The sequence below is a fragment of the Ambystoma mexicanum genome, chromosome 6p, assembly GCF_040938575.1.
Source record: "Ambystoma mexicanum isolate Mex_15411 chromosome 6p, UKY_AmexF1_1, whole genome shotgun sequence".
NCBI classification, from domain to species: Eukaryota; Metazoa; Chordata; class Amphibia; order Caudata; family Ambystomatidae; genus Ambystoma; species Ambystoma mexicanum.
The window spans coordinates 648,186,891-648,205,654 of NC_090935.1; the positions used below are offsets into that span (position 1 = coordinate 648,186,891).

Genomic DNA, 18,764 nt, shown 5'->3' on the forward strand with positions numbered 1-18,764 from the left:
CATTCAGACAAACTCCCCATAGTGAATGCTGCTAGCGTAGCCAGCGTTGCTCTTAGAAAACCATCCTGACCTGAGTTTGGCGCATATACTGAGGCTATGGTCATAATTTGTGCTCCCAACTTACTTTTAACTAATACATATCTGCCTCCCTTATCGGTTTTCACTTCCAAGATCTCCACCCCACCTCCAACGACCTCTTAAATGCTATAATGGAACCACCTATTGTTCCCTCTGTGTTGGCTTGGTGCATATTGAGGGGAAACCCCCCTATTATTTTATCTAAGTTTGTCCCTTTCAGATATGAGCTTCTTGAAGAGCAATTATGTCCGGGCGTTACCGAGCCATATATCTTTCAATGTTGCTCCTTATATTGGGGGAATTTAAGTACTGCACATTGAATATCAGTAGCTTAAGATGCGAAACCAATTGCACCCTAACCCCATTCCCCTCCTGTGGCGCCCGACACCGACTTAAACCTTGTGAGGTCTGGTGGGACCCTTCTCCCCCGCACCCACAAGTTGAAACAAACTACATTCTTCCCCCACCCCCGGAAGATCCTGGTTCCCTGCTTACCTGAAATACCTTTATTACAAACACAAAAGAGAGATCAAGGGGTATGTGTCACCAGCATACCCTTAACATTAAGGGGTTCTCCCTTCCAAATTTTAGACAATAAAGCTGGTGCTAGAGGTTGCTTCCCGCTGGTCATTAGTTATCTACCTCTACACTTGGTTTGAATCCTATAGCCATTTTGTGCACTATATTAATAAAATAGTGAACGTTAATTGGTAGAAAAAAATATACATGTTTTTATTTTATCAAAATACACTCAAATTTTAAGAACATCATTGGTGTAGGCACTAAATTAGTAAATTGTCCTTCACCATGCATTTAAAACAAGCAATTCATTGACAGAAAACGGATGCAGCAAATTTAGACTTTCATTTGGAAAGCTCATAGAGACAAATTCTAAAGTTGTTTTTGGCTTAACACAATGGTTTGTTCTGTTGTTTCTCAAATTCATTCAGACATTGTTTCACACATCTCATTTGGACTCATTCCATGCATTCTCATATACCAACATTTATCACATTTTCATTCAACACACAAATAATGCCCGACATGTTTCTTCCCATTTTTGTTGTGACTATAGTGATTATTAGGGAATTCTTCAGGGGCTAATAAAGAAAGATCTACCAATTTGGCAAAAGCGTTTCTGTCAATAATACAATATAAAACAGTGTTGTTGAATATTACAAACGATCTTATAACAGTATTATCGAATGAGATTTTGCTAGTCTCTTCGTTTTGTAGGGGTATTATTCCTCATATCTTCCATTCAGTTGGACAAAAAGGTAACCACTTTTGAATCTGATCTTTTTCGAATTTCTTATTATGGTGGAGTTCGCAGAGGAACTGAGTCTCTACACTCTATCGATTAGAGTGGATTTAAAGGGTTTTCTGGACTTAGGCTTTGGTATTCATCTGAGCATTGGACGTTCACAGAAGTCAATGTAACGCCGAGTTTCAAGGATTACGTCGCAGTTATCGCATGATTAATCGGTTCTTCCATGTTGTGTCTGCACTTGTGTGCTCTCGTATATTCTTTCGTTGTTAGGCACACTCTAAGCTCTGCGTTTCAGTATCCTACGCTCCTTCCGTGGTCAATGCGTGAGTGCTTCCGGGTACCACCTTGTGCGCACTCACCACTCCCTTCAACCCCCCCAACTGCACTATGCAAACTCCCACCCTCGACCCTGCCCCTCTGGTGTGAACGGAAATCCCTATGGAACCGGGGAATACCATCTTCCCGGCTCCGGTGTGCCACACAGTTCCAGAGAAGAGTTGCAGAGATATCTACTCCCTACCCTGATTCCAGTGACCTCTGTGACCCACCCCCCATGGGCTGATTGCTCCCACAATGCATCCCATGTTCGAGACATCAGTGCCCTGCTCCTCCAGATGTGGCTTAATTTTGCAGCTCCTAGTGTTTCGAAGCCTTCCCCGCTAGATGTGGCTTGCCATTGTGGATGTGTGGCGAATGTCATTTCCCACCCTTCAGCCCATTGATGTTGCATGCCCTTCCAGGTTGAGGCCTCTCCAACACAGACTCCCTTCGACCATTCCCAGGGTTTCCTGACCGACAGGCCACATCTGCTGGCCGCAGTTACCCCTCCCGGGGCCGCCTCTTCCAAGTTTAGCATAGACATCCCCTCCTCACAAGTCGTTACGCAATGTTGCTTGGCCTCCATCGTGAATAAGAGTCCAAACGGGAAGGTCCACTTGTATTTTATTTTGCATTAGGGCCCTGGTAACGGGACTCATCTCTGGTCTCTTGATCAGCATTGACGGGGCAATGTCCTGAAAGAGAAGGCTGTCTACACTGTTCACCCTTGGGGCCCTGGCATATCTAGCGGTCTGTAGGATTTGTTCCTTCTGTGGGTAGATGGACATCACAGCCAACATGTTACTCGCTCTGGCACCCGGTTCTCTCCCCTTGGGACCCACTGTATGGATCCTATCGATTGGAATATCTAAGTCAGGCCCCTCTCCCAGTACGTGTCTGAAGACTTCCTTCACAGTCTTCTTCAGGGGTCTGTCCTCAATCCTCTCTGGGATGTTCTTGAGTCGAATATATTATAAATTACTCACCATAGTGACTAACGTACTGTTAGTCCATAGTCCCCATAGTGCAAGGAGTCGGAGTAGATCTTCTTGCCGTAGGCCTCCAAGATCATCTTCTCCTTGCCTAGCAGTGCCGCAGAGGACACGGCTGAGGATGACTGAGGCTTGGAGTATAGTGATGCTGCAGCGATCACCGAGGAGTGTGGCTGAGGATGGGTCGAGAGCAAGAGTGTCCCCTCTCCATCTGCCTGTACTTGGCATCCAGGCGTCGGTTGACCGGCTGGACTGAGTGGGGCTTGAGCCAGCCCTTCTTGGCCAGGGAGACTACATCGGTTTGCAGTGGAACCCCTGTGTTGGCAGAGGGGCGTCTCGTGAGGACCTCAGCCAGAACCCCCTCTGCCGTCTGTTCTACCTCGGGTTGGGGGGAGGCCCAGGTACTCCGCCAGGCCGGCAAGACGTTTGTGGAAGGCCCTGGCTGAGGATGGCATGTCCGTATCCTCCTCCTCGTCCATATCCTGCGGATCTGGAGGATCTTGTGGAGGAGGAGGAGGGGTAGATGGCACCGGAGGCTCGGGTACAGGAACCGCAGCCAGAGGCTGAGGAGGTGGTGGAAGTTGCGGAGCCGGAGGAGGCGGCTGAACCGGGGCCAGGGGGCCTGATGGAGTCTGTGGTGCCTCTAGCATGGCGGGGAGGACTTCCCTGACTGCTTCCTTGATAAGCCCCCCCCCCCCATCTGCAGAGATCTCATGAGGCCGAGGGATTTGTCGAAGAGCACCTCCTCACTGGCCGGAAAGGTGGTACCGACAGGATAGCGAGGGACTGCTGGAGCAGCTGCGTACCCAGTCCGAATGGACGCATGGGAAAGTTGCCCTGCGCGTATGAAGGGTAGACTGTAGGTCACGTACCTGGTTGCGACCAGTCCCACCTTGACACTCGTTCTTCGGCGAATTTGTGGAAAGGAGTCAGACGGGTGATCCGGTTTGGCACGGAGAGCATTTTGTCGAGCTGCCTGCCATGTGTCTGCGACATGATGTCCAGCCCACTGGGTCCGGTTTGGTCCAAGACTCTCGCATGTGGATCACTGGGCCTACCCTGCTCCTGGGGTCTCGGCCCGGTAGGTGTGACACCTTCGACCCGGGGGTCGGTAGAGCTGCGTTTAGGCGCCTCTTGGGACCTACTGCCGGTATTAGGGTGTAGCCCCTCGGACGCATTGCCGGTGTTAGGGCGTTGGCCATTGTGCCGGTACAATGGCTGAGCCTCTCCGGTGTAAGCCTGGTACAAGAACCTTCCGGTCCCTCAACACTGAGTCCGAGAGGATCCGAGGACCCCTCGACCAGAGGGCTCTGTAGCTGAATCAGCCTCTGTGCATGTGCCGGTGGAAGGACCTGGCCGATCCCTCCCACGCGGGAGAGTCCCTGGGAAGGAGTCACGCTTGCGGGGTGAGTTGGAAAATATCAGCCCTGCCTTGGACGATGCTTCACGAATATCTTGAGATCCTCTGGAGGCGACCTCTGGAAGAGCTTTCTCCACCTGGCTAGTCTGTTCTTCAGCACCTTCGAAGGCAGCGAGTCACACGCCGAACATGATTGCCAACCGTGGTCTGGTCCAAGGCAACGTAGGCATAGGGTATGGGGGTTTGAAGTTGGGAAGAGTCCGTTGCAGGATGACACTTTCTCAACCCTGTAGAAGTCAACATGCACCGGCGAGGAGCGTGACGCCTGAGGGCAGAGTACCTGAATGATATAAAAGAAAGAAAGACAAAGTACCACCCGTGCGTGGAATTACATGGCCGAAGCCAAACCCAGGAGCGCTGGTGAATTCGGTCTGTTCCCAATGAACAAAAGGGGACTGAGGTGTGGCGCCGGAAAGCGGAGTCAGGGCAGCGAATGCTCCCTGGGCCACGCCCCAGAGCACCTCTAAATTTAAAGGGGAAGGAAGTTTTTCTGGTGAAAAGGGTGCTGTCTCCAGTTCCTTGGAAGGGACGCCCATACAGTATGGAGGAAAGGGGACGGGACGTAAAAGTAGGGGCCTCATTGAACGGTTCTCCAAATCCTTGCACTAAATTTCTAAATTTGGTGCCACCCATGCAAGATTTCCAAGCAGTTTGTCATTTCTCCTAGCATCTGCAAGATCCTGTATTGCGGTTTCTGTGGCCTCTGTGCGTGCGCCCAAGTACTAGTTCTCCTTTCATTTCGTGCATGGTCTCAAGTAGGCCTTCAAATCTGCAATGTGTGTGTGCATGGATTGTCAGTTTTGTCTGGAGGTCTTGGAAGCATTGCAGCATCTCCTTCCTGCCCATCACCATGTTAGCGGCACACACTGGTTCTTCCTAAAACCACGCTGGGTTGGCTCTGGCATCTCCTCTGACCTTGCGCGGCCAGCACCTGTGAAGAGGCCTGTCCTGTTTCCTTGTTTGTTTGGTGCCTGGAAGGTCATCCTCAGCCTTATCTTTGGGCATTTAAGGTTTGAAGAGGCTACTTGTAGGCCAGTCATCCAACCTCCTGCGGTGCCCCTCCCCTAATCTAATCAGAGAGGTGTCATCTCCTTTTGGTGGGGAAGCAGGAGGCAGCCAGGCCTGGGAATGCAGTTTGATCAAGTTTCAACTCCTGTCAGGGGTTGTCAGGCAGAATTCAGCTAAATGTCACTTTAGTTCCCAGTTTAAATCAAAACTTACAATTTTTTTACATGTACATTAAATAATTACTTCCTTCAAGTCATTTCAGAATATAGTTTTACATTGTATCCACCTCTTAGCAAGTCTTTCCTTGGCCTGGTTTGGGTTCCTCTGTTCAGTTTTACACAAACGTCTGGTGGTTTTCAAACGCTGGCTTTCTGATAGTGGTGAGTACAGGTATTGCATCCATTTTTGGGATCTGTCTTGAATTACTGCATTTCAATAGAGTGGTCTTTTGCTTGATAGTATAGGACCCTTGCTTTACATCGTTTTGATGGCATCCTTACAGTAGAGTGGTGATGTGGAACCCCCCACAAGAATGTTGTATCTTTGGAGTGGTCTTGTGCCAACTGCGCAGTTCTCCTGGATTCTGGCGTGAATGTGGGCGGCGAAAGTTCATCCCCACATCCACCCAGTCTATTGATTTAGTTTGTTCTGGGATAGAATAATGGGCGGCGACAGCTCATCCCCACATCTACCCAATCTAAGGATTCAACATGGGTCAAAACCCTTGACAACACACCAAGCTAATTGGCTGCATACAAATATATGTGTACCTCTAAAAAAACATGTAAAGCATAGTGCAACAGGTGGGTAAATGAGATGATGGTGCAGCAACATCGTGCAAAAGAAACCAAAGCAGAAAACATTTTAATTTTTAAAAATACAACTTCCATATCCCCTCATAGCATTTTCCGGGTACAAATGCTTATTACATTCATTATTTTAACATTTTGGAAAACATTGTATTTTAATGCATATAACCTCATTTAAGTTGCTCTTACTTGTCGTGCATGCATCTGGAAATCATGCAAGGGTTGCCCCCATTTAAAAACTACTAAACTACCAGGAAGGCTCTAAAGAATGCTGGTATGCAATAAAAATGTATCTGGATGAGCAGACCCAAGTAAACACATGCATTTGTTTTCATCAACTTATTTCGTTAAGTTAAACTGTCAGATATAGTGAGTGACCAATTACCTCCACGATATTGTGCATGTGAGGAAGCAGGCGATCCATTCGTACATCAAGAAGCATCACAAGAGCTCTGCAAACATTTTTACGGACTTCAGGCTCTTCATCAGCAGCCAATGCAAACAGATTCTGTATACAAAGAGGTTATTCAATAATACATCAACGTTGAGTGTCAGATAAAAGCTACCGTTTTCACTTTACAAAACACAAAAACTCCCACTTTCCCGTAAACTTAAGTTACTCAATATAAGGGCTACTATTCCTGGTTTAGACAATATATTCCTTTAGGCGAATTAGATTGCAGCACCTTGGCACATCCTAGTCATTTGTTTCTTTATAAATTAAAAAAAAGTAAGCACATTGTGGCCTAGGCACAGCAGTGCATGCAATTAGCTTGCAACACTGCAGTTCTTTACTTAAAGTTAATCTTAAATACCCGTGTAAATCCATCAAAAAAACAGATGGTGGGCTGATCACCCAGAACAATCACTGGGTTGCGGGTGAGTCTTTGGTCAACCCTGGAAAGAGTCATTTTTGTGACCAATCCTCTTCAATGTACATCCTATACCCCTTGCACACAGCTAATGCGAAAAGAAAACTCACATTTTGAAATCTGCTCTAAACTTCATTGGTCTTTTCCTTTAATAAACTGTTGATACTGCTCATGTGGCATGCTGCAAGCCTCTTCATCCATATTGATTTTATGTATTGTATTTGTTATACGCCCAAAATCCTAGGGTACCACAGCGTAGGTTACACGGAAATGTACAATCTTCTACATTCTTACATGATGCAGGGATATTTAGATTCTTACATATTGCAGGAAATTAACATTCTTCCGTGTTACATGAATACTTTATAGTACATGTTGCGGGGATACTTGGGAGAGGTGTCAGATAGGTGCAGTATAGATATGGGATACATTACTCACCGTAATCGTATTTCTGATGCTTGTATCAGCTTAGATTCACATGCTGTGCATAGGCCGACATCTAGTGGAAGCTGCGGAGTATTACAGTTTGTTTTTCGAAAGTCGAAAATGGGCGTCGACACAGGCGTGCCAGTAATACTATCCCTAGTGTGACGTCCACTGTACCCAAGATCCCTCACGCGTGTAGGATCCTCAGATTGTATTTTTTCCTGACATGAGGAAGCATGAGGAGTAGCGTGAGTACAGATAATCCAAGCAGATAGACAGAAAGGTAAGACTACAAGCAATCATGCGCCTTCTCTCGGAGGGGAGGAAGGGTGGGTCGCATGTGAATCTAAGCAGATACAAGCATCAGAAATACGATTACGGTGAGTAATGTATCCCTTCTGAGGCTTGTGGAATCTGCTTAGATCACATGCTGTGCATAGATTAGCGAGCAGTACCATAAGAAGGAGGTGGGATGTGAGAAGGGTCATGAGCAAACAGGTGTCTTAGAACCGCTTGTCCCACTTGTGTATCTGTCTTGGAATGAGTGTCAATGCAGTAATGCTGAGTAAAAGTGTGAATAGAGCTCCAAGTAGCCGCTTTGCAAATGGTGTCGAGGGGAACATTTGCAATGAAAGCCAGAGTGGCACCAATGCCTCTAGTAGAGTGGGCCCTTGGCGTAAAAGGCAGAGTCTTTCCAGAAAGAGAGTAACACAGCTGTATACAGTTGATAATCCACTTCGAGATAGCGCCCTTAGAGACGCGATCCCCCTCTCTGCCTGTAGCTACGGAGACAAACAGTTGATCTGTTTTCCTTAGCGGTCTGGTTTTATTTACATAGTATAGGACCGCCCTACGCACATCTAGGGTGTGTAGTTTCACCTCAGCCGAGCTTTGCGGGTTCTGGAAGAAAGCCGGAAGCTCGATGGACTGGTTTACATGGAACTTGGATATGAATTTAGGTGAGAACCTGAGGTGTGTGCGTAAAACCAGTTTGTCCTTGTGGATAGTAAAGAAAGGATCCTGCACTGACAGAGCCTGAATTTCACTGACCCTTCTTATGGAGGTAATGGCTACTAAGAAGGCCGTTTTATAAGTCAGGTGTTTGAGACTACTTTTATGCATGGGTTCGAATGGGGGTCCCATGAGCTTAGCTAGCACCACATTGAGGTCCCATCCTGGCGGTGGGTTCGAAATAGGAGGGTGAAGTCTCTTTACTCCTTCCATGAAGGCTTTAACCACTGGTACTTTCCACCACGAGACCTTGTTATGGGATGTGGTGTAAGCCGAGAGGGCTGCCAGGTGTACTTTCAGCGAGTTAAAAACCAACCCTGCATCCAGCAGGTGGAGCATGTATGTCACAACGTTGGAAGGAGTGCAATCAACCGGGTTGATTTGTTTATTCTGGCACCAGATAACGAATCTTTTCCACTTGTCAAAGTAACAGTGCCTTGTATTTGGTTTCCTGGACTCCTTTAGAATGTCCATACACCTCTGTGGTAATTTGAGATGTCCAAACTCTATGACTTCAGGAGCCATGCTGCTAGGTTCATAGAGTTGGGTTCCTGATGCACTGTTTGACCCTGTTGCTGGGACAGTAGGTTGTACCAGGCTGGGAGTCTGATGGGTTCGCACACCGCCATCCTGCGTAGGTGTGGAAACCATGGTTGTCTCGCCCACATGGGAGCAACTAGGATGAGCGTCATCGATTCCTTGTTCATCTTGTACACCACCTTCCTGATGAGAGGAGTTGGTGGAAAAGCGTACGCAAACATCCCTGACCAGTTCATCCACAGGGCATTCCCTTGGGAGTCCGGCTGGGGGAACCTGGATGCAAATCCTGGGCATTGTTTGTTTTCGCTTGTGGCGAATAGGTCTATAGTGGGGAAACCCCACTGAGAGAAGAGATCTTCTACTACGTCTCTGTGAAGGGCCCATTCGTGTTCTTCTGGGAGGGAGTCTCTGCTTAGAGCATCCGCTAGGGAATTGAGCTCCCCTGGAACGTGTTGCGATGACAGGAAGATGTTCCATCTGAGTGCCCATATCCATATTTTCTGGGCAAGCTTGGACAGATTTGGCGAACGAGTCCCCCCTTGCTTGTTCAGATAGAACATGGCTGTCGTGCTGTCCGTCCTGATCTGCACCGACAAGTTCAGTAGATGGGGCTCGAACGCCCTTAGCGCTCGGAATACTGCCAGAAGCTCTAGCATATTGATGTGGTTCTTGGCTACTGAGTGAGACCAGAGACCCTGAGCTGTGTGGTGGAGATGGTGAGCTCCCCACCCAGTTAGGCATGCATCTGTAGTCACCACGGCTTGTACTTCGGGATCGTAAAAGGGTTTCCCCCTTGCGAGATTCTCTCTTGTCCACCAGTGTAGGCTCTGTACGAGTGTTGGCGAAACGACCACTAGATCGTCCCAATGACCACTTGCCTGAGACCACTGTTTCGCCAACCATTCCTGCATGGGACGCATGCGCAGACGCGCGTGGGGGACCAGGTAAATGCATGACGCCATCATGCCCAGTAACCGCATAGCTTTGCGTACTGTTATCTGTTGACCTGACTGATAATGCGGAATTTGCAGAAGTATATTCCGAATTCTCTCTTCCGAAGGGAAGGTCAATCCTTTCTGAGTATCTAGGATAGCTCCTAGAAACTGTTTTGAGGTGCTTGGCACCAGACTTGACTTTTTCTCGTTGATGGAGAAGCCTAATTCGTGGAGGAGGTCGATAGTCCTTTGAATGTTTGACCTGCAAATTCCTGGGGTTTCCCCCGTTATGAGCCAGTCGTCCAGATAAGGGTACACCGGGATTGCTTCCCTGCGTAGGTGTGCAGCCGCCACCGCCAGTACCTTGGTGAATACCCTTGGTGCTGAAGCTATCCCGAAGGGCAGTACCTTGAATTGGTAATGGCGACTGTCCACCTTGAAGCGCAAGTACTTTCTGTGCGCTGGGAGCATGGAAATATGAAAATAAGCATCTTTCATATCCAAGGTTGCCATGTAATCCCCCTTTTTTAGGAGGGGGATTACCTCTTGTAGCGTGGTCATACGAAATTTTTGGGGCTTGACATACTTGTTGGCAGGCCGTAAGTCCAATACTGGGCGCATTGTCAAATCTTTCTTTGGCACAAGGAAGTAAGTTGAATAGATACCCTTGTTTACCTGGTGTCCTGGGACGAGTTCTATCGCGTCCTTTTCTAGCAGAATGGCGATCTCCTCGAGAAGGATCTTTTGATGCTCTAGGGAGTGCACTCTTTGTCGTGGAGGATGATTCCGGGGACGCTGCAGTAGTTCTATACAATATCCTGCGGATACTGTTGACAGCACCCATCTGTCTGAGGTGATCCCTTCCCAAGCCTGGGTGAAGGTGGAAATGCGTCCCCCTACTGGGGTTGCGTGGCAAGGGACCCTGAACTGAGCGTCACTGTTTTGGTGGAGGCGCGCCACCTCCCTTGTTGGGGCTGCCTCTGCCTCTTCCACGACCTCTCTTGTTACCCCTGCCGTAACTCTGGGTAGACTGCTGGTTGTTATTCCATTGTGTACCTTGTCCCTGGGCATAGTTGCCTCTTTGTGAATTTTGGCCGCGTGGGCGACGAAAATTATTGTTCCCCCTCTGGTTAGGGGGTTTGTTGGTAAGCTGGCCAAGGGATTTGAGAGTCTCATATTCATCTTTGGCATTTTTAAGTGCGTCTTCGACCGCTTTCCCAAACAATAGGTCGGGTTCCACTGGCTTGTCTATTAAAGAAGCCTGGGTTTCTGTCTTGAATCCCGACTGCCGTAACCACGCATGTCTCTTGATAACAGTACCTTCTGCTATCAATCTCCCTGCGTTGTCAGCGGCGTCGAAAGTTGCTTTTAAAATGCAACCAGACACGGCTCTCCCCTCTGCTGAGATCCGAGCCAGCTGGCCCTTTAACGGTTCTGGAGCAGAGGCAATGAGTGCCGCGACTTCTTCCCATTGATGGCAATTGTAACTAGCCAACAGGGTGGTGGAATTCGCAATCCTTGCTTGGTAGGCGGACGTTGAGGCTACCTTTCTGCCAAACCCGTAAAGTTCTTTGCTCTCCTTATCGGGAGGAGCTTCTGATGAAGATAAGGGCGTGCCAGCCCTTTTTCTAGTGTTGGTCACCACTAGGGAATCTGGTTTAAGATGTCCCCTTATATACAGAGGGTCAGACTGGGCTGCCCGGAAAATCTTTTCAATTCTGGGGTTGACAGCTCTGGTGAGGTTAGGATTCACCAGGGAAGGATCTATTCTTCGTTGGATGGATTTGAGGATAGGGATGGTCTGAGCGACCGGTCTTCTCTCTCCTACAAACTCCTCCGCGAAGTCCCTTTCCTCCTGTACACCGTGGGTGTCGATGTGGAAGTGTTCCGCTGCTCGAGCGAGAACCTCGTTGAGGAGGGGCTGGTTATCAACTGGAGAGTCAGTAACTGGGGCTTCGCTTTGTACTGGGGAATCTACTCTGTAAATTTCCTGCTCATCTTCTCCCTCCTCCAGGTCCTCATCCTCTGCATAGTAATCTGTCCCGGTTTGTTCTTCCATAATTTCAAACTCCTGGTGCTCTTCAGGGAAAACTTGTCCCCGGTAACTGGGGAGTGGAGTAGAATATGGAGTGGAGTAAGGCTGAACCTCGAAGGGTTCAGGTGTTTCGACCCGGGGCTTTTTACTTAGCGGGATAGGATCGGAGGAGCCTGAGGGTGTGGCCCCCTGAGGGTTATATGAAAGAAAGTGTTCTGGGTTCTTATCATAAAAATCAGCCAAGGAAGACATCCTAGACATAACCCTGTCTATGTCTTCACTGGACCATTCCCTGGAACAGGGTATTACTTTAGCAGGAGATGATTTATTGGACTTTTCAAGGGTAGACTTGTGTTTACTTGTCTGCCTAGGGTGAGAGGATGGCTTTACAGGGGTGGAAGGCTGTGCTTTCCGCTGTTTCCCCCCCTCCCCGTGCGTGGAAAAATGTTTTCCCTGTCCCTTGGAGGCCCCAGAGATTTTCGACGCCGGGCGCCGAGGGTCTGGAGAGGTATCTGTATGCTTCGGGCGTGGGGCCTCACTGGTGTTAACCGCGGTCTCGGTATCTTGGAGCGCGGCCTGGGGGTGGAAGTCGTCTTCGTCTCCCGACGATCGAACTTCCGTTAATGTGTGTAGCGAGGCACTCTTGGCAAGAGTGGATGATTGCCTTGCGTCGTGAGGTGATCTCGATCGAGAGCGCCCAGAGGACACCGAGTCGGACCGTTCTTTTTGTGCCTCTTTCCGGGAAGTCGACGTCGTCGAGGTCCGGTTGGTCTTAGTGTGTTTAGTGTGTGTTAGGTGTGTAGCGCTTGCGTCGCCGGGGGTCTTCCCCATAGCCGCCCTGCCGGACGACCTTCCGAGGTCGGGGACCTGCGCTTGCCGGCTGTCTTTCGACGCCGTAATGCCCTCGCCGTCCGAAAGTACGGCGTCGCTGCCATCGCTGAAGGCGCCCTCCGCTGCCATGGCTTCCTGCCTGGCGTGGTGGGCCCAACGCTTTGTCGAACGGTCCTTAAGTGTCTTAGGTTTAAACCTACTACACGCTCTGCAGTTCGCTTCGGGGTGATCCCTCGGCAAGCAGAGATTGCACGTGGCGTGCCTGTCGACCCAAGGGTATTTGCGATTGCACTTGGGGCAGAATTGAAAAGGGGTACCCTCCATACGCACCTTAAGGCAGCGGGCTGCTAAGTGTAGGAATATATAAAATGTAACTATATATCAAGAGTGAAGAGTATGTACCACCCCCCACTCTCCCTACTTGTAAGGGCCGAGGCCAGCGGCCTACTAGGCCCGGGCCGAGGCCAGCGGCCTTCCGAGGCCCAGATCCGTCGTGCAGCAGTCGACGGTCGATGACTTCTCCAGCCGTCGTCGAGGTTGAGGGTCGACGTTGGGGTGGGGAAGGGAATGAATAAGAATTATAATTATAATAACAGCAAAAGTATGGCTAAGGCCAGGGAACTCCGCAAGATGCTTCCGACCAGTATGGCGGAAAAAAACAATCTGAGGATCCTACACGCGTGAGGGATCTTGGGTACAGTGGACGTCACACTAGGGATAGTATTACTGGCACGCCTGTGTCGACGCCCATTTTCGACTTTCGAAAAACAAACTGTAATACTCCGCAGCTTCCACTAGATGTCGGCCTATGCACAGCATGTGATCTAAGCAGATTCCACAAGCCTCAGAAACTAGATTACAATCTGGACAGGTGGTTGATTGGTACTAGAGTAGCTCTCATGATATTAGTATTTATTAAAGAGCCAAGTCTTGAGTAATTTTTTGAACTGTGGGAAGCAGGGTTCGTTGCAGATGTTGGAGGGTAGGGAATTCCAGATGCCACTCTATTCCAATAGTAGCACCAGAACAGAGGCCACGTGCCAGTTTCCAGAGGCCATGTGTCCAGAAACATCCTGACACCCATGATTTCAATGTGGAAAGCTTTTACAGTGGGTGGGGCCGTCAACTTCAGTTCCACCTGGAAAGTAGGCAGAGGGAATCTTGCCACCCTGGAGCACACGGAGCTGGAGTGGTGGAGGGTGCTGGCAGGCTGTATAAATAGGTCAGCTGGATGCTCCATACAGGGAGGATGGCGTGTCTATATGGGGCCTCCAAAAGGCAAGACAAGGATAATCCTGCCACTAGGTACAGAACTTGGCAAACAAGGACTTTCTAGTGGGGGCAAGGGGCAAAGGACAAGTTGAAGAGTTGCAGGAATGTAGACTTCATGGCTGAAAAGCCACAAAGATGAGCAATCTGCCAAACAAGAGAATCTGGGCAGAGGCTTGCATGCATGGGATATAGGAATGGTGGCATGCTATTGGAGCTTGGGGAAATCAACGGTGTCCTCTCTCAATGGGTAGTTCAGGGGTTGGTGCATGAAGAATTGCAGTTGGTGTAAACTGGTCCAGGGGTGGATGGTATCCATTCCACTATAGGCTTAAAATTATAAGTTACTCCCCGTAGTGACTAACATACTCTTAGTCCCCTTTCCTCCATACTGCATACTGCATAGGCGTCTCTTCCAAGGGACGGGAAATCAAACCTTTTTCACCAGAAACAACCTTCTTCCACTTTAAATTAAGAGGCGCGCAGGGGTGCGGCCCTGGGAGCATGCGCTGCCTTGACCCCACCCTCCAGCACCACACCATATAACAAAATCATGTCCTCCTCGCTGGACCGAATTGCCACCCTGAAACTCAGACCAAGTAAGCCCAAAACGCACCTGAATAAATGGTTTACACCATTCCTCAAAAACCTAAGGCAGCAAAAAAGAAACTGCAAGGCCACTTGGAAAAAACTACCATCAGCAGCCAACAAACTTAAATTCACTAAACTCTCAACCCTCTACAAGAAAGAAATATGCCTAGCAAAACGAATCTCTTTCGACTCGCCCATATCCCAAGCCAAATCTAATATGAAGGAATTATTTTCTATCCTCCAAGAAATAGAGAATCCTATAGCACCATTTGACACGTTCACCAAAGATAAAATTGTGTGCTCAGAGATCCAAAACGCATTAGCCAATAAGATTTCTACTTTACAAAACAAATCTCCTGCAAAAGAGCCTCATTAAATGACCCCCCCACCCAAACCTATTGAGAGTACTACAGACATCGAATCTACCCGCTTCAACTTTACCAAAGTCTCCATACTCAAAGTAGAAAGTATCATCCTGTCACTGAAACCTTCCAACTGTCAGGGTGATCTATGCCCCGCACAGCTCATCAAGGATGCTGCCCGAGACCTCTCCCCTTTCATCACAAAGCTAATCAATGCGTCCTTTTTATCTGGCACTATCCCCACCAATCTCAAACAATCCTGGGTACTTCCACTCTTAAAAAAACCCACCCTTGACCCATTCACGCCAACAAACTACAGACCCATTACGACTGTACCCTTTCTCCTGAAAATCCTGGACAAGGTTGCCTACGTACAAATACTGAAGCACTTGGAAGCACACCACCTATTAGGAGCTAGACAATCAGGCTTCCGTTCCCTACATGGGACCGAGACGCCCCTCATTGACCTTCAGACACAAGTCGATGAACTCTGAGATAACGGTAAAGCAGCCCTACTCCTCCTCCTAGTCCTCTCGGCTGCATTTGACCTGGTCGACCATACCATCCTATGCACCCACCTTAACACAGCCGCTCACTTGCCATCACCTGGATTAGATCCTTCCTCAATGGTAGAACCATGAGGGTCTTCTCGCCCATAGCAGCGGCAGACCCCATACCCATCTCCTGCAGCATGCCATAGGGCTCTTGTGTCTCGCCCACACTGTACAATATTTTTACCAAGCCCCTTTTCGATGATCTGGATCATCTCGGTATCACCTACACTAATTATGCAGATACCCAGATCCTCCTCCTGCTTTCTGGGGATTATGAAAAGGATTTGGCCTTGGTGAACAGAGTGTACATCATCATCATCCAGGCATGGATGGCCACACACGGACTATGCCTGAATGATGACAAGACTGAACTCATCCTGGGCACCTCCTCCAGCTTAAAAAAACTAGGCCATGTCTATTTGTCATTTATAATCGATGGTAACAGTATCAAAGTAGGACAAGAGGTCAAAACACTGTTTACCTGGATTCAAACCTCTCATTTAATAAACAGGTGAACTCCTCAGCATCCTCTGTCTACACGTGCAAACTGATCCGCGCAGCCAAGCCATTTCTCCGATACCAGTTGCACGACCCTTGCCAGAGCCCTCATTTTGTCTTGCCTGGACTATTGCAATACCCTTTATCTAGGGTCTACCAAAGCCATTACCAGTAAAATACAAACCTTACAAAATAATGCCCTCAGAGCGGCAGTAGGCATCTCTAGAAGAGACCACATATCTGCATATAGCCAACAGAATAACTGGCTCCCCATCAACGACAAAATTCTGCTAAAAACCATGTCACTTACTCATAAATCTATTTACAACGCTGCTCCCATCTACTTGATCGATAGATTCCAAAGACAGACTTCCTTGAGACCCACAAGAACAGCTTACAAAGATTGCCTCTCCATTCCTAACTTCAATCGTTCCACAATAGGGGGCAACAGCTTCCCAGTGAAAGCAGCTAAACTGTGGAACTCCCTTCCTCCCTCTCTGAGAATGGACCTCCGCTACCATAACTTCCAGACTAACGTTGTCCTATGGTTGAAAACGTAGGATCATTAAATGCAACCTGTTGCCATGTTTTACCAAGTGGAGTACCACCCCTCCTCTCCACTATTCACCTGCTTACATTTCTTATGCTAGAAAGTGGTCCGTTTGCTCCAGTAGTCCATATCCACACACACAGTGTACCTATACCTGTATGTATGTATATAATCTCGCTTTACTTATATGTATGTATACATTTTCGCTGTTGTAACTAAGTTTCGCATTTTCATGTACCTGTTACCTGAGGGTATGATCGCGCATTATAAATAATAAAACAAACACCTCAGTCCCCATAGACACGTTGACAATAGATTAACATTGCCTAATGACACCAGTCTTATTAGAGGGGAGTGGGGGTGGAGGGACGAATGGAGGAAAGGGGACTAAGAGTACGTTAGTCACTACGGTGACTAACATAATTACTCCTACCTCCCATCCCCTTTCCTCGATTCTGCATGGGCAATTACAACTGAGTGTAGCAGCAGGGTGGAGAGGTGACCCTCCTTAAGCAAAGAGGTTTCAAAGAACCGCCTGTCAGAACGTTGCATCTGATCTAGATCCGGCATCCAATCGGTAGTGCTTCCAGAAATCCGAAGGTGTCCCCCATGTGGCCCCCTGCTAATGACTTGCCTGGGGACATGCAGCTGGAATGCTATGGCCGTTGCCTTGGCTCTGACCGCCTGGGCGTGCATGATGGCCGGCAGTAGCATATGCTGTCCCTCGTAAGCTTCTTTATTGGCTGAGACCATCCAACGGGCTATGGAGGCCTTGCTCCGACGAAGGTGACAAAAAGTGCATCTGATTTGCAGAAGTCCTTGGTACTGTCTAAGTAGAATTTCAGGGCACGCCTGACATCCAGGCAGTGCAGAACTCTTTTCCTTGTCTTTGGGCTCAGCAAAAAGCACAGGCAGCACCATTTCTTCGTTCAGATGGACCGCAGAAGGCACCTTAGGTAGGAATGCTGGTGTGTCCCCAGTAATACTTTATCCCTGTGAAACATAGTATAAGGTTCTGAGGCGACCAGCACCTGGATTTCGCTTATCCTGCGAGCTGGGGTGAGGCGAGGCAGACTAGCAAGGCCTTCTTGATGGTGACCAGCCTTATGTCTGCGGACGCCATAGGCTCAAATGATTTGAGCGCCAGGGTACCAACACTATATTGAGGTCCCACACAGGATGTGGCCTCTTGATGGGCGGGTAGAGTCTGGCGAGGCCCATCAGATGCTTTTTAACAATCGGGTTTGTAGAGGAAAAAACCTCTTCCTGAGTTTCTGTAGGCCCTATGGTTGCCAAGTGCAGCAAGTATCTACTTGCATGCCCGAGTGGGTGAGGTGCGCCGAGAAGGAGAGCATGTTGTCTAATGTACATGCAAGGGGGGGGGGGGGGGGGTGTAATATCCTTAGAGTCTGCTAAGTGGGTTATATTGGGACCTGGTAGCTTTACTCCTAGCGCCTTGTATGATCTCAAGATTAGCCTGAGGTGTCCTAGCGTGACCTGCTCAGGAACCACGCTGTGAGGGCTAGTTTCTCTGGGGCGGGGTGAATGACCATGCCCCCCTGCTGTGCAAGAAGATGTGCTGGGCCTATAGAAAGGCGAATGGGAGGTCTCTCCGAGATGCTGAGCTGAGCAGATGCTGAGCAGCTCTGAGAATCACGGCCTGGCTGGCCACCATGTAGCTATCAGAATGACGCTGAGTTGGTGAGACTCCTTGATCTTGCATATCACCCTGTGTATCAGCGGAGTGGGTGGGAAGGCGTATGTTGTCATGCCGTTCAACATTCAGTAAATGCATTGCCCAGTGAGCCGGCACCCTGCCCCTTCCAGGAGGCAAACTGTTGGCACTTCCTGTTGGCCCAGGAGGCAAAGAGGTCCACCTTGGGGTGTCCCATCTGCTGAACAGCTCTTGCAGTACGCGGTTGGTTAGCTGCCACTCTTAATTGTCCACTCCCAGCCTGCTGAGCCTCTTCGCCTCCAGGTTGGATTGGATTCCCCAGGAAGGTGGACGGCCGTGAGGTAGACTTTCTCCAGTCTCCAGAGCACATTCCCACATGCTGACTGCCAGTCTGCACAGTGGAGGGGACCTGGTACCTCCCTGATTGTTGACGAAGAACATGCTGGTCAAGTTGTCCGTCTGGATGAAGACGACCTTGCCCTCAATAACCGGAAGGAAGGCTCTGAGCACTAGGCAGATCACCTTCAGCCCCAGCCAATTGATGTGGTACTCCTGCCCCTGCCGGGTCCAGGTGCCATGACGCAGTGGTTGTCCAGAGTGGCCCCCTATCCGTCGAGAGAGGAGTCCGTCGAATTGACTTGCGGGGTAGGTTGCCGAAGGGCTTGCCAGTCGCAGGTAGCAGTCCCTGGACCACCATGTGAGGTCCAGGTGAAAAGGAGG

The 18,764-nt window shown here is 49.0% G+C and overlaps 1 protein-coding gene across 2 annotated transcripts in view; it reads right to left on the bottom strand.

The window, feature by feature from the left end:
* TNPO1 (transportin 1) overlaps nt 1–18,764 on the bottom strand; it is a 1,970,728-nt gene that overhangs the window by 1,375,509 nt on the left and 576,455 nt on the right. For both annotated transcript variants that reach the window (XR_011280658.1, XM_069627508.1), the window contains exon 7: nt 6,281–6,403. Coding sequence is in view for 1 of the 2 variants with exons in the window: in XM_069627508.1 (XP_069483609.1) it covers nt 6,281–6,403 (123 nt within the window). In the remaining variant the exon portion in view is untranslated. The remainder of the gene's footprint in view (nt 1–6,280; nt 6,404–18,764) is intronic.